Source organism: Schistocerca gregaria, unplaced genomic scaffold (genome assembly GCF_023897955.1).
Source record: "Schistocerca gregaria isolate iqSchGreg1 unplaced genomic scaffold, iqSchGreg1.2 ptg001433l, whole genome shotgun sequence".
Lineage (NCBI taxonomy): Eukaryota > Metazoa > Arthropoda > Insecta > Orthoptera > Acrididae > Schistocerca > Schistocerca gregaria.
In genome coordinates, this window is record NW_026062732.1 from 9,838 (window position 1) to 28,184 (window position 18,347).

Here is an 18,347-nt window from a genome sequence, read left to right on the forward strand (position 1 = left end):
TAGATTTTTTTACCTAATAGATTAATAATTAGGTTCTGAAGTATTTGCTAAAACGAGTGTTATAGTAATAGGATGATGATTATAGAGTGTGACATTAAAGTGAGCAGTTCTCTATAATTAACAAATTAAGCTTAAAGCCTGTGTGTGTGATTTTTATCTATTGAATATTACTAAATTTAATCTAACTATGAGACATTTGTATTTGAGTGATTTTGATTAAAAAGAATATTCACAATCATTATATGACTAGAACAATCAGGTTATAATAGAAAATGAGATACGAATTAGTGGTAATGCTGATTGCTGTGCTTGCTGTGCTTGCTAGTTCGGCAGTGTCAGCTACAGATGGATTAGCTTGTTATTTTGGTAGTTGGGCAAATTATAGACATGGAAATGGCTTTTTTAATGCAAGTGAGCATTTAGACACAGATCTGTGTGATCACATTATTTATACATTTGTTGGCATTGACCCAGAAACTGGAAAGGTTAGAATTCTTGATGAATACCTAAATATAGGTAATCAAGATGAATATACTGGCTTGAGGGGCTTCCTTAATTTTACTGATTTGAAAAAGAAAAATCCCAATCTCAGAACTAGTTTGGCTATTGGTGGATGGAATCAATGTTCATTGAACTACTCTATAGTGTCAAATGATCCAACAAAAAGACGAAACCTTATTGAGAGCGCTGTAAGTTTGCTGCAAGAATATAATTTTGATGGATTTGATCTTGATTGGGAATATCCAAGTCAAAGAGATGGAAATCCTGTTGATCTAGAGAATTTCAATACACTTATAAGAGAATTTAGGGAAGAATTTGACAAGCATGGTTATTACTTGAGTGCAGCAGTAGGTGCATCAAATCAAGCAGCTGATCTTTCATATCATGTTCCATCTTTATCTAAATATCTAGATCGTATTTTTGTCATGGCTTACGATTTACATGGTTCATGGGATGGAGTTACTGGAATCCATGCACCTCTATACGGAACTAATGCTTATGACAATATGGCTAACGAGACGCTAGCTAGTCTATATGTAGACAACTGTATTCGCGGCTGGTTGAACAGAGGTGCTGATCCGGAAAAAATAGGATTGGGAATGCCAACATATGGTAAAAGCTTTGATCTTTCTGATCCCAACAACCATGAAATTGCAGCCCCTGCACAATCATATGGTGGAATCTCTGGAGCATATACTGGCGAGGTAGGAATGATGGGATACAATGAATACTGCGAGTCTAAAGAAACAAAAGATTGGACAGAGGTATGGGACGGTGAACAGATAGGTATATATGCTTATACGGGTAGGAATTGGATTGGTCTTGATAACGAAAAGTCACTCTGTATCAAAGCCAAGTATGCTAAAGATTTGAAACTTGGTACTACTATGATTTGGTCAGTAGAAACTGATGATTTTAGGGGTATCTGTGGACCTACTAAAAACCCACTTATTTCAGCAATTAAAGACGGTCTAAGCGCAAATCCGACTCTCTGCTAATCTAACCTGATCAACTCTCTACTACATATAGAGATAATTCTTCCCAACAACAGACAGGATTATTTTATGTGTGAAAAGTATTAGGTTGGGTTAAGGTCACTTAAACACAATTTATTATTATCTTAACCTATATGTACATTATGATGTCATTAATTTCAATAATGTTCTTTTTTTTTATTTCAATAATGTTCTTTTTTTTTATTTCAATAATGTTCTTTTTTTTTATTTCAATAATGTTCTTTTTTTTATTTCAATAATGTTCTTTTTTTAATTAGGTTTTTGTATAAAACAACCTAAAATTTTAACTCTTTATGGTTTCAGAATACTTTTCATCTTGTTTAAATTCATTATTATTATATTTCTTCAAAACATTATTTTTAATTATTTATTACAAACTAACATATTAGAATAGTTAAAAATGTTTTGTTAAAATGTTTTGAATTAATAAACTATATTCGATTATTTCTTATACATAAAAAATCAAAAACAATAAATATATCAACTAATCCAAAACACATTATATAAATTGCTTTCTTGTCAATAAATGTTAAATATTTATTTATTCACTATTGTCTTTTATATCTTTCAAATTGATTTTTACAAAATATTCAAATAATTATTTAGATCTATATATATAACATTAAATAACTTTATAATTGTCCAAAATATTTTTCAAAACATCTTGAACTCTCTATAATCAGACTCTTAACTTTATATAAGTCTTTATTTTCATTCTAGGCAAATATATTAATTAGATTATTCATTCATTCTTTTAATATTACACTATTATTTTTTATTTAAATATTTTTATAACCATTTTTCTTTTATTCACATTTTATAATTATTCTCATTAAAAATATTTTTATCTTCAATAACCAGTTTATACTCAATGCTATTCACTGATTTTTATTCTTTTAATATTACACTATTATTTTTTATTTAAATATTTTTATAACCATTTTTCTTTTATTCACATTTTATAATTATTCTCATTAAAAATATTTTTATCTTCAATAACCAGTTTATACTCAATGCTATTCACTGATTTTTCTCATTTCTTTTTTATTTGTTCATTTTGGAACTTTTTTTATTTATTTTTCATAACTCTACCTTTCTCATAGTATTTATTGTTAACTGCATAATTTTCTTAATCCCTTAACTCTTTTTATTCATCATCTTTAATATAGCCATAATCTTACTTCTATAATCATTATTTATCATATGTTCTAAGGCAATCGTGCTCTTATTTGCTACTCATTATATTCAATATATTTTGAAAAAATATTCTTCTGATATTTCAATTTTTATCCTTCTTCTTATTTTAAAACCTCTTTTCATGCATTTCCTCATAGACTTTCATATCTGCATTTACTGTCTCTTGATCCGTATATTTGGATATTTTCATTAATTTATCTATTTAAATTTAATTTTACATTTTTCTAATATATAATAGATATTATTCTTCATTATCAACGATTCTGTCAATAGGAAATAACAAATTAACCTCACTTATATCTTCCTACTTCCAATCTGATTATATTCCATTCAATATATTCTTCGTATTATTCTTCATATTATCATATCTTATTATGACATTTTACTATATCAACATAATTTTTCTTCAGTATGACCATAGGCTATTCGTTATTATAAGACATAACCTTATTTTAACACATTTTAGATAGGTATCAGGTTTACAGTAGACCTTTACCAACATATTTCAGACCATTAGGCATTTGTAAATTTTTTTTATTTTTCCGATAAAAATCTTAGCTTTCGATAATTCAGAATGATAAATATTCGATATTGTTTTTTTATCTTTTACATATTTTAAATTCATATTACTATTTTAAACTTCTTCTCGTAGATAATTCAGTGATTTTTTCTAGCAACTATTTTTATTAGTTATTTTGATCATAATATGGACTCGATTTACAAAAATATTCTTTTGCTGTTAGAGATTTATCTTTTGATCAAGTTCTGCTGTTTAAATAGAATATTTCAGATTTTTTTTAAATAATTAATCTGGGCTCTAATCTCCTATTATATCTAGCATCTAAAGCATTTTATTTATCTTGCTATACTTTTTTTTAGACACCGTTGGTTCGCTCTGTTTTACACCTATCATCATCTTTTTATATTCTACATAAATTTCTTTACTATATTTACTACGATTAAGATTTGTTTTTCTATATTTTTTTTGTATATTGTAGGATTATATTTTTTATTCTTTTCTTCTCGTTTTTATATTGTTTCTTTTTTCATATCAATACCTCCTGATTTAAATATGCTTATCTTATTTCTTTCATCATATTTTCATTTAGTTCTCTGTACAATTTTTAAACTTTTTTCGTAAGATTGATTTTATATTTAATGATTTCATTTGTTCTTAGCTATTTTATTATTTATTTTTTTTGTAATTTCCCTATCTTCTCCTTCAGTATTTCTATAAATTTTTGTGTCATATCTTTGCTATTTCCTTAGCTTTTATTATCTTTTTGTCTATATTCTTCGATATTTGTCTAGTTTATTCTTTATATATATTAAATATAACTACTTTTCATTCCTCAGCACCTTCAGATATAATCCTAAATATTTCTTTCTTAATATTTGACCAAGTTTTCTTCGATAAAAGAGTCTTTTCTGATTGTAAAGTTTCTAATAAAATATTTTCTATAGCTCTAGTTTTGTGATAGAATATACAGGATTTGAATAGAGGTATCATAATAAGAAATTGGACGTAGCTAAAAATGACCAATATCAGAGTGATACCTAAAACATATTGAATAATAACTTTTAAACAGTTTTTAAAAATGCAAAAAATTATATAAAAAAAGATACAATTGTTCTATGTTTATTAGAGCTATATTTTCCTTCTGAACACGTTCACACTTTGGCTATTTTAGAAATATATGAATCTCAAGATTGGGTGACATGCCTATGTCGTCATAGAAAAAAAATAATTTGAAATAGGTATCGATCAGTGTCAAGAAAATCTTAAATAGATAATTTGATTCTTTATAACAAAATATGTATACTGCAGTCTGTATGTAGTCTATTATATTTGTTTAAATTTGGTTGATTATAAAATTAAATTAAATAAAAAGGGGGTAGAGAATTTTAATAATATGATTAATGATTAAGATAAAAATAATTAAAATATAAATATATAAAAATGAATTAAATAATTAATATAGTATATGTATATATTTTTTAGTATATATATTTTTATAATATCAAAATATAATATTTAAATTAATGTTAAATATATAAAAAAGTTATTATATCGAATTAAAAGTATATTATTATAATATAAATTAATAATTTTTTTTAAAAGATTATTATATTTGATATGATATATATAATATACATTTAATAATTGATATTATATTATTAAATTTTATATTTAATAAATATGTTATAAAATATATAAAATATTGAAATATAAATTATATATATATATAGCTAGTTGTATAAGATGAATATATATAATAATGATAATTTTATATTGTGAATATAAAAGATAATAATAATTAATATTATTATTATAAATTAATAAAGAGAATAGTTATTATAGATGAGTTATAGATGAGTTATAATATATTATATATCATGTATAATATATAATATGAATAATATATAGTAAAAGATATATTAGATATATATATAGTTACCTGGTTGATCCTGCCAGTAGTTATATGCTTGTCACGATGATTAAGCCATGCAAGTGTAAGTATAAGTTTTTTATTTATAGAAAACGAGACTGCGGACAGCTCAATAGTGCAGTTTAATTAATCTAAGTAATTATAAATTATATGGATAACCGTAGGAAATCTAGGGCTAATACATGATTTATATTAGTTTTGTTAGAAATAAGTGAGTAATAACAAAAAAGTATATAATCTGTATAAAAACAGGTTATAGAAAGTATGAAAATTGTTTATAATTATTTAAACGAGTAATTACAAGAGAATCTGCCCTATCAACTATGGTAGGTTAGATAGAGGCTAACCTAGGTTATAACGGGTGACGGGGATTTAGAGTTTGATTCCGGAGAGGGAGCCTGAGAAATGGCTACCACTTCCACGGAAGGCAGCAGGCGCGTAAATTACCCAATTGTAAATATTTTCTATAATATATAAATATGCAAATATTATGTATATTATAGGAATGTACAGAGGTAGAGAAATGACGTAAAGGTGATTTTGGTTATACCAAGATATGCTTTAATGATAATGAGTTAAAATAACAATTAGAATATTAAATTGGAGGGCAAGTCTGGTGCCAGCAGCCGCGGTAATTCCAGCTCCAATAGTGTATATTAAAATTGTTGAAGTTAAAAAGTTCGTAGTTGAAGTTTATATTTTTATAGTTTATATTTGATTATTTATAATAATTAGATATAAAATATAGAAAGATTTAATAAATATAATACCTTAATTAAATTATAGTGATTGAAGGAATAATAAGTTTTATACAAAATATGAGTAACAATTAAGGTATATGATAGATTTAATTATGTAATGAATGAAAATGATTGGGATTAGATGTATTGGTTGGCTAGAGGTGAAATTCTATGATTCAACCAAGACAAACTAAAGCGAAAGCATTTAATAAGAGTAATTTTGTCAATAAAGAACGAAGGGATAAGGATCGAAGATGATTAGATACCGTCGTAGTTTATCCAGTAAATGATGATAATTAAAGGTTTGATATATATTAAAATATCTAATAGTTCTATATGGATTAGAAGATAAATGTATATATTAAGAATTTTGATGAGAAATCGTTGAATATTTATATTTCTTGGGGGAGTATGTTAGCAAGAATGAAACTTAAAGGAATTGACGGAAGGGCACAACAAGGAGTGGAACTTGCGGCTTAATTTGACTCAACACGGGAAATTTTACCAAGGTAGGATATGAAAAGGATTGACAGATTAATATAATTAGCGAATAAAGGATCTTTCTTGATATCATAAGTGGTGGTGCATGGCCGTTCTTAGTTGGTGGAGTGATTTGTCAGGTTAATTCCGATAACGAACGAGATGATAAAAATATGTTGTATTTTTAGTTATTATATATATATATTATATATATATAATAATGAAAAAATAGATCATATTTGATTAATTACGATCAAATATTAAGTAATTTGAAAAGTATCGCAATAACAGGTCTGTGATGCCCTTTGATATCTTGGGCTGCACGCGTGTTACAATAATAACAAGAGAATGATTTAATAAGCAGATTTATATATTAATATTATATTAATATATAAATTAAATATAGCTATATGAAATATAGCTAAGAGCATATAAAATGTTATTTAATTAGTTGGGGATAGATTATTGTAATTATTAATCTTGAACAAGGAATTCCTAGTAATTACATGTCATCAACATGTGATGATTAAGTCCCTGCCCTTTGTACACACCGCCCGTCGCTCCTACCGATTGGATTATGAGATGAAAATTAAGGAGTAGTTTGTTATATATGTATATCTATACCTCTATATAACTATATTACAAATTAATTTGAATTTTATAATTTAGAGGAAGGAGAAGTCGTAACAAGGTCTCCGTAGGTGAACCTGCGGAGGGATCATTAGAGAATTATAAAATAAAAACAATAAATATATAATATAGTATTCTATAAATTATATAAACTATATTTATGATAAAAAGATATATATATAAATAAATAATATTTAATATAAAAATAAAAATATATTAATAATGGATATCTTGGTTCCTTTTAAACGATGATGAGCGTAGTTAGATACGATAATATTATTATGAATTACAAATATGTTATAAACAATTAGTTTATATGAATAATAAAGTTCTCTAATGCGAAATGCACTATATATCATATATAGATATATAGTATAAATATTTCAAATATTATATTATAATATATATATATTATATATTATTATGTTATATAAAATATAATCTTTTATATAATTAAATCTATGATATATTCAATTATATATATATACACAAATATATATAGAGATAATACATATATATATATTTGTATATATATATAGATATAATGAGATATATTTGAAATATTTAAGATGACCCTCTGAATTTAAGCATATTACTAAGAGGAGGTTAAGTTATAAAAAAAGAAAACAAATGTGATTCTATTAGTAACGGCGAGTGAAAGTAGATAAAAGTTCAATTATTGAAATTGATTATATCTATTAGTAATAATAGTATAAATAAATAATCAATAATGTAATATTAGTTACAATAATATTTATTTAATAATGTATATATAATATTAATTGATTTTGAAATAAAATAATAATATAAGGTTAAAGTCCTGTAATTTTATATATATACATATTATATATATGATTATTGTAATAAGAGTCGATTTGTTTGAGATTGCAAATCTAATAAAATATATATATATTCTGAATATATATATAAAGAGATAGATTACTCTTAAAACTAAATATGATATATAAAAGGAGACCGATAGTGAATATTTAAAAAGTACCGTGAGGGAATGATGAAAAGAACTTTGAAAAAAGAGAGTTAAATAGACTTTGAAATTATTAATATAATTAACGTTATTGATATCATCTAATATAATATATTATTCTCTATATATATCTATATATATAGAATAGTATACTATAAAAATATGTTATATATTAAATAAAAATATATAATAATATATTATAAATGATATGATATTAATAATAACCGTCTTGAAACACGGACCAAGGAGTCTAAAATTAAAGCAAGTATTATTATTTAGTCAAAATAAATATACATATAGAAATAGAAATAATATTCAGTTTATAGGATTTAGTTTTTTTATATAAAAAATAAATCACTTATAGTTTTAATTTTAGGACCCGAAAGATGGTGAACTATTCCTGTATAGGTAGAAGTTTTAAGAAATTAAAATGGATGACCGTAGCAATGTTGACGTGCAAATCACTTGTATAATATGGGAATAGGTGCGAAAGACTAATCGAACCATTTAGTAGCTGGTTTCCTCCGAAATATCTCTAAGGATAGCGGGTATAATAAATATCTATATATATATATTATATTAAATCTAATATATATATAATTTAGTATTATGAGGTAAAGAAATGATAAGAGTTAATGTATAATATAACTTCGGTTATATTATACGGTTAGGAATAAATATTATTTCTAAACTATTCTCAAACTTTAAATATGTAATATATATGTATTATACCTAGTTGGCCATGATTTGGTAAGCAGATATGGTTATATGGGATCAACCATAAGTAAAGATAAGATGTTAAAATGAATTTATCGAATATTGATAAAGGTAAAAGCTATGATTTAATAAAGACAGCAGGAAGGTGATTATGGAAGTAGATATCCTCTAAGAAGTGTGTAACAACATACCTGCCGAATTAAATTGTGCTTAAAATGGATAACGCATAAGTGATCGACAAATTAAATATAATATACTTATATATTATATATTTGTTTAATATTATTAATATATTAATTATTGGTATATCACTAATAATTATATATATTAATATATAATTAATATCGATTCTTTACAAGATTTATTATAACAAATTATATAAATCTTAGTAGGAGGACATTAATATTTATATAAAGTAATAAAGTGATTTATTATGAATAAATATTAAGAGCAGATCTTGGTTATAGTAGCAAATACTCATAATAAAATTCAATAATCATATTGATTATATATATATGAGGACCGAAGTGGATAATGGTTTCTATATAAAGTTAATCTATATAGAGTTAGTCGTTCCTAATACAATATAGTAAATAATATATAAAAAATAAATATAAGTATTTATTAAGAAAGGGAATAATTTTAACATTAATTAACCATTAATTATATATAATATGAACTATACACACTTATAATGTTTATAGTTATGTGGTGACATGTCTAAAAATATAAATCTAAAAAGTATAATATAGGTTAAAAAAGAGTTATCTTTTCTTTATAATATATATATATATATTTATACTAGTATAAATATAAATGTAGACAATAGAATATTAATCATTAATAGAAATTGTTTACTATATAGAAGATATTATATATGTAATATTATATATATTATATGTAACAATATAATATATATCATATTATAAAAAATAATATTTAACTGTGTATTGTACTCGTAAAAATTAGATTTATATATAATTTAAAAATATATAATAATGAACGTACAGATAACCGCATCAGGTATCCTATGATAAAATCGTTTGGTCGATAGAATTAATATTAATAAGGGAAGTCGGCAAATTAGATCTGTAACTTCGGGAGAAAGATTGGCTCTGATGGATCAATATAATAATCTGTTTTGATTATTATATATATCTTATATTAGAACTGATTACTAAAACGAGGAATCCGACTGTTTAACTAAAACATAGTATAATGATAGATATAAGATAATATTTATGACATTATATGATTTCTGCCCAGTGCTCAGAATGTCAATATTAAAGAAATTTAATAAAGCTCGGGTAAACGGCGGGAGTAACTATGACTCTCTTAAGGTAGCCAAATGCCTCGTCATTTAATTGGTGACGCGCATGAATGGATTAACGAGATTCCTACTGTCCCTATTAATAATCTAGTGAAATAACAGCCAAGGGAACGGGCTTGGGTAAATGTTTATTATATACAAAAATAACTATTTATATAATACATAAAAATATTATAAAAATAACCTGCGGGGAAAGAAGACCCTGTTGAGCTTGACTCTAGTTAAAATACTTAAAAAAATAAAATTAGTATAGTATAGGTGGGAGTTGTGGCAATTTATTGTCATAACGTCAATGAAATACCACTATAATTATTATTTTTTTAATTAAATGATAAATATAGATAATACAATTTATAATTGTATGATTTTATAAATTATGCATCATAATCTAAATATCATTAAAATTATTTTAATGGGGAGTTTGGCTGGGGCGGCACATCTGTTAAAATATAACACAGGTGTCCAAAGATAAACTCAATAAGAAAAGAAATCTTATGTAGAATATAAGGGTAAATGTTTATTTGAATATTATTTTAAGTAAGAATAATATATAAATGAAAGTTGGGCCTAAAGATCCTTTGAAACCATATTTTTTAAATGGGATAAATATAATCTATATATCATATATGGATTATATAAACTTAAATCCTTCCCTTCAGAGGTGTCAGAAAAGTTACCACAGGGATAACTGGCTTGTGGCAGCCAAGAGTTCATATCGACGTTGCTTTTTGATCCTTCGATGTCGGCTCTTCCTATCATTGTGAAGCAGAATTCAAAAAGTGTAGGATTGTTCACCCAATAAAAGGGAACGTGAGCTGGGTTCAGACCGTCGTGAGACAGGTTAGTTTTAACCTACAGGTGTATACAATATAATCCTATTTTAATAGTAATATTATTTAGTACGAGAGGAACAATAATATAAGATAATTGGTAATATATTTAAATGAAAATTTAATGATATAAAGCTAAAATCTTTATATGGTTATATATATATATATTTATATATATATAATCTATTAATAGTTGGAAGCATATAAAACTAGAAATATAAAAAATAAGGCTAGATTAAATAGGATAATAATTATATATAATATAATATGATATATTAATCTATGTGATGAATATATATTATATTAGATATAATTATGAAAATAAATTGAAAAAGACAATGAAAAATATTGTATTATAATTAAGGAATTGTAAATATTAGAGTTTATAAATATTATATTATGTAAATAATATAATATAAAACGATATATTGAGATGTCCTTTAATTATTATTAAATATATATATAAATAAGGATTAACAATGATTATATAATATTAATAATGACTTCCTAGAAAGTGATATATCTGGATAATTCAAACTATTATTAATATATATATATATATGTATTATATTTGTATTACATCTTTTAAATGATTTGTCACATATCATCTATTACATTATATTGATACATATATTGATTTATTTTATTATATTTATATTGTGAATATAAAAATTATCTAACTTTTTGAAAATTTATTGAAAAAAATGGTTAGTATACTATTTAATATAATATCATACTACTTGTGATATATATATATATATTCATTTCAATATTAAACCCACATGATCATCAAAACATATTTTATATAACGATTAATGTAGACAAATCTATTACCTATTACATAAAAAATATCTGTTTATTATAACAAAATATACTTCAATATATGTCAATATTATACCATATTATATTATTTCATCTCAAAAATATTATATTTGTTACATTATTCATTCCTCCATTCTATTTAATCTAAAATATACCTTAAAATGCACTTACTCTACATCCTACTATTACACCCTATTCCACTATCTATCTCAATATTCTTATTCTATTATATTATCTCTTATTATCACATCTCCTATCCAATATTTTCACTTTTACCCTTATTAATTTTTTTTCAATAATTATTACACACAAAATTATTAAATGATTAATTGTTCCCAATATAACAAATCATAACTCACATTGTTAATAATCATACAATATATTTGTATTATCTATGTGCTTTATATCTATAATTATTTATCATCTCATCTCTATAACATTATTTATCATATATTATTGTTTTATTATTTCTATCTATTCTATACAAACTGGTCTACATAAAACACATACATCGTTAATACAAATATTAATATGATTTTGAGTTTATTATATATTGATATGTATATATTCAATTATCCATATCATAATTTTACTCATTTCTGTAACAATAATATCTATACAGCATTATACTATTCTACATTCATTATATCATGTTTGTATACTGTTGGTTTTTTTATTAATAATATGATTTTTCATTTAAGGTATTACTAAAATACACCATTATAACAACTGAACTCATATATATATATATGTATTATATTTTATTTATATTGATATAGTGTAGAATAATTGATAATTTTTTTGATAAGATAGATAGATATTTTCTACATTTATATATTGATCAGGATTCTACCCAATTTCGTAGCCAATTAATAATACTATTGATTTCATCCTTCAACATCAGTTAGATAGGGTCTATTTTTATGCACAATCTTGCAACAAACTACAAGAAAACCTACCCTTATAAATCTCAACTCTTACCTAATATTTTTACATTTTTCATAACTTCAGATCTTTATCTAGACTAATTAATTTTGATTATATCGTGTGGATATTTTCAATAGATCTGAGAGGCAAGTTTGCTTTAGAATTAGGGGTATTCACTACGTATCGACCAGTCTATATCACAGCAAAAAATATCTATTAATGTTTATTTTGTTGAGTATTTTATAAGTCATTTTGGAATGAGAAGACATTCTGAGATATATACGATGCTGCCCAATTTATAAGGGCATGAATAGCTTGTAGGTTAGACAAAACTAGAGACACGTACCAGAACTACATATTTTTTATATTTGTTACAATTTTACATATTATATAAATAATCTCCTCCTTAGCTGAAGTCTGTTAATACAATTTTTTGAGATTAAATATCTGAATCGGTTTCTGCTTTGATCAAACTATATCGTACTACCTATTATATTGCACTATTATACTATCTATCTTATTCTATGATCACATCACTCTATCTTATCTCTATATTTTACCATTATATCACCATATCCTTTTTTATATTCTCTCACCATTATATTCTCTTAATTTAAATTATACCCGTATCATCTTTTTTATAATATCCATATCCACTTATTTTTCTGTCGTCTCTATTCATACTACCTACATACAAACACTTCATATTATACCTATACACTCCTCATCAGCTCATACCATGTTATACAGTTTCAATCTCTATTATATTCCGTCCATACATCCACAAACCCTATCATAATTATTCTCACACCTTTCAATTCTATATCAACCATCCATTTACATACTCCTCATATATGATATCATATTATCTACGTCTAATCTATCTAATCAACTATACATTCCTCCTTATATTATCTATACTCTTTCTTCTATATATCATACTATCCATATCTAATCTTCTATTGTATTATACTACCCCCACGCCCTGTCATATTATCCATATATTATCTCTCTATCATATTATTCATACCTTCTTCATCATAACGACATATCATCTTACATCTATTCTTCTAAATATCATCTATTTCACACACTATCTTTGTCATAGCTATTTGACTATCTCTGTTATCTAAACACTCTATCCACACATCATCCACACACTATCATATCTCAATTCATATTATCCACACACTCCAACATCTACTCACACCAATCATCTCATTCATTCATACTATCTTCCTATTCTACACATACCCACACTCTAAAACATGTCTCATTCTATACACATATTCACTACCACATCATTCATATCATCTAAACTATCCTTGTATTCCGTAAGCACTCAAACCAACTATATTATTATCTTCATTATTCGTCTTCTCCTATATCTTCATCTCACCAATATCATAATGTCTATATATCAATCTGTATATATATATGCTCTAATTTTACTTTTTTATTGACAATTGCACTCTACTCACACATGCATTTATTTTTTTATTACATAAACATACCTCTCTTTCATCTACTTCATTCACAGTCTACCTCTTACATATGCTCATTTCTACTCTACCTCGAGCTAATCCCATATCTCATTCATCTCCACATCTCATCCATATTTACCTTAACTACCTTTTTTGTAATCACGTTAAACACATATGATAACAAATAATAATAGCAATATTTACGATATATTATTATACTTACTTACGCACTTTATATACTAATCTTTTTATTTAATCTACATTATATCTTGTTTTCAATCAACGCCCGCATCATAATTAAATATTTCATATCCTAATCTATAAATAGCAACTTTTCTCATTCAACCTTCAACAAATATCTCCTACAATACTAAACAATATTATATAGCCAATCAAACCTCGTTAATCATAAACAACCTAATTTAAACAATACTATTAATATCAAATAAAATCTTATCACACACTAATCTGCTCCATAACTCCTACTATTAACTTAATATACCTAAAACATATCAATACATCAATCTATAATGAATATTTACACAATAAGCATATCTCAAACCTCTTAAAAAATGATAATTCTTTTTCAACACCATCTATACTAATAACCTTCTATCATGCACACTTCATAATATCTCACATAATATCAACTTCTTATTATTTCAACTTGATTATTCTATATCTTCTCTTTTACAGATCTTATTTATCATCTCTATCTACCCTCTTATATAAACAAAAACCATACAACAAGTAAAATAACTCATACTAAACATCAATCTTTTAATTCTCAAACTACCATCGTTCCACTCTTATTTATACCAATTTATCTATTATCCCTTATACACACATACATCATAGCTCCAAATTTGAATTTAATATCATCTCTATTCCAGCTCTATACATAACCATCACAATAACCATCTTCAATCCAGATGTGTAGAATATTGAACCAGCTGATGATTTAGGTATATGCTCAATGCTATATTCACACCGTGTAATGTTATTGCACAATCTATTCACAGGTCTAACTAAGCATTTTTTTTTGTCAATAGATGGAGGTAACATCTCATCATCACATTTCGCATTTAAACTGTGTTTTGTTGAGCTAATGTTCATATACTCTAACTCTATCAGACCACTCAAATCAGGAATATCACCTTCAAACTCATTCTCTCGCATTTCTAAAACTTTCAGATTAGTTAACTTACCAATTTCATTTGGTATAGTGCCACTCAATTCATTGGAACCCAGACTCAGATTGATTAGATTAGTCAGATTACCAATCTCAGACGACAAACTACCGTTGATATTATTGTTAGCAAGGTTCAAATATTTTAATTCGGTCATCGAATATAGACTACCAGGTATCGAACCAGATAGATGCAATCCACTTAGGTCAAGACTCTCTAGTTTACTCAACTTCCCAATTTTAGTGCTTAAACGACCACTAAAATTGTTTCCTCGTAGGTTCAGATATTTCAACTCGGTCAGTGAATACAAAGTATCAGGTATCAAGCCAGACAAATTTGAGTTGCTTAAATTAAGGTATGATAATTTTCTCAGCTTTCCAATGTTAGCACCTAAACGACTCCTAAAATTGTTCATTTGCAGACTCAGATATCTCAATTCGGCCAGTAAATACAGACTATCAGGTATTTTACCAGACATACTTGAGTTACTTAGATCAAGATATGATAACTTATTCAATTTCCAAATTTCATTACTCAAACTACCATTAAAGTTATTTCCATGAAGATCTAGATGTTCTAATCCGACTAATGAATATAAATTATCTGGTATAGAGCCAGATAGACTTGAGTTACTTAGATCAAGATATGATAACTTATTCAATTTCCAAATTTCATTACTCAAACTACCATTAAAGTTATTTCCATGAAGATCTAGATGTTCTAATTTGGTTAAAAAGTATAAGTTATCTGGTATAGAGCCAGATAGACTTGAGTTACTTAGATCAAGATATGATAACTTATTCAATTTCCAAATTTCATTACTCAAACTACCATTAAAGTTATTTCCATGAAGATCTAGATGTTCTAATCCGACTAATGAATATAAATTATCTGGTATAGAGCCAGATAGACTTGAGTTACTTAGATCAAGATATGATAACTTATTCAATTTCCAAATTTCATTACTCAAACTACCATTAAAGTTATTTCCATGAAGATCTAGATGTTCTAATCCGACTAATGAATATAAATTATCTGGTATAGAGCCAGATAGACTTGAGTTACTTAGATCAAGATATGATAACTTATTCAATTTCCAAATTTCATTACTCAAACTACCACTAAAGTTATTTCCATGAAGATCTAGATGTTCTAATTTGGTTAAAAAGTATAAGTTATCTGGTATAGAGCCAGATAGACTTGAGTTACTTAGATCAAGATATGATAACTTATTCAATTTCCAAATTTCATTACTCAAACTACCACTAAAGTTATTTCCATGAAGATCTAGGTATTTTAATCCGGTTAATAAATATAAAGTATACGGTAAGATACCAGATAGACTTGAGTTACTTAGATCAAGATATGACAATTTATTCAATTTCCAAATTTCATTACTCAAACTACCACTAAAGTTATTTCCATGAAGGTTTAGGTATTTTAATCCGGTCAATGAATATAAAGTATATGGTAAGATACCAGATAGACTTGAGTTACTTAGATCAAGATATGATAATTTATTCAATTTTAAAATTTCATTACTCAAACTACCACTAAAGTTATTTCCATGAAGATCTAGGTATTTTAATCCGACTAATGAATATAAATTATCTGGTATAGAGCCAGATAGACTTGAGTTACTTAGATCAAGATATGATAATTTATTCAATTTCCAAATTTCATTACTCAAACTATCACTAAAGTTATTTCCATGAAGATCTAGACGTTCTAATCCGACTAATGAATATAAATTATCTGGTATAGAGCCAGATAGACTTGAGTTACTTAGATCAAGATATGATAATTTATTCAATTTTAAAATTTCATTACTCAAACTACCACTAAAGTTATTTCCATGAAGATCTAGGTATTTTAATCCGACTAATGAATATAAATTATCTGGTATAGAGCCAGATAGACTTGAGTTACTTAGATCAAGATATGATAATTTATTCAATTTCCAAATTTCATTACTCAAACTATCACTAAAGTTATTTCCATGAAGATCTAGACGTTCTAATCCGACTAATGAATATAAATTATCTGGTATAGAGCCAGATAGACTTGAGTTACTTAGATCAAGATATGATAATTTATTCAATTTTAAAATTTCATTACTCAAACTACCACTAAAGTTATTTCCATGAAGATCTAGATGTTCTAATTTGGTTAAAAAGTATAAGTTATCTGGTATAGAGCCAGATAGACTTGAGTTACTTAGATCAAGATATGATAACTTATTCAATTTCCAAATTTCATTACTCAAACTATCACTAAAGTTATTTCCATGAAGATCTAGACGTTCTAATCCGACTAATGAATATAAATTATCTGGTATAGAGCCAGATAGACTTGAGTTACTTAGATCAAGATATGATAACTTATTCAATTTCCAAATTTCATTACTCAAACTACCACTAAAATTGTTCCCTGATAAATCCAGATATATCAATTCAGTCAGCTTGTAGATTGTATCTGGAATATTATCTTTCAGACTTTCGGATATCAATGTCAATCTAGCTAATGTATCTTTAATTATCTCAACGCATACAGGAAAAGCAAGTAGCCGAGTATTATTTAATTTAATACCATTGATCTCATTATTTTTATTGCAATATAGTCTGGGATCTTGACAATAATGCTCTTCTAAAATTTTTTCTTTAGGATTGGTAAGCAGGTTGTTCAATTTGGTTACAAATATCTCCGAAGGACTCTTGTTTAACAAATAGACAGAAAAGATTGAAATCTGAATTAGTATAATGCCTACTAACAACAAATTGTTTATGCGTTTCATATTTTGTTAACAGGTGATAGCCTGTTACCCTTCTTTCTGGTGTTTGTACTAATTTTATATCGGATAATATGTCTCGCTGTTTGTTAATTTACTTATCTTAGTAAAGTTTATTAATTGAAATTATTTGTTTACATATCGATCTTAATCATATTTATTATGGGTCTAATGATAACACTATATATTCAATGTTACCCTCCTTTATTATACACAATCATCTGTAGTCTATAAAATCTTTCATAAAACTTATTGACTAT

At 25.5% G+C, this 18,347-nt stretch overlaps 2 protein-coding genes across 2 annotated transcripts; one reads left to right on the forward strand and one right to left on the reverse strand.

The window, feature by feature from the left end:
* The first annotated feature begins 201 nt into the window (after positions 1–201).
* LOC126332180 (probable chitinase 2) lies at positions 202–1,676 on the forward strand. The gene has a single exon (XM_049996554.1). It carries the CDS (start codon positions 273–275, stop codon positions 1,497–1,499), a length of 1,227 nt encoding a protein of 408 aa, XP_049852511.1. The 5' UTR covers positions 202–272; the 3' UTR covers positions 1,500–1,676.
* Positions 1,677–14,961: 13,285 nt separating this feature from the next.
* Positions 14,962–18,093, reverse strand: LOC126332182 (uncharacterized). Its single transcript, XM_049996557.1, has one exon. The coding sequence runs from the start codon at positions 18,091–18,093 to the stop codon at positions 14,962–14,964; it is 3,132 nt and encodes a 1,043-aa protein (XP_049852514.1).
* Positions 18,094–18,347: the final 254 nt, after the last annotated feature.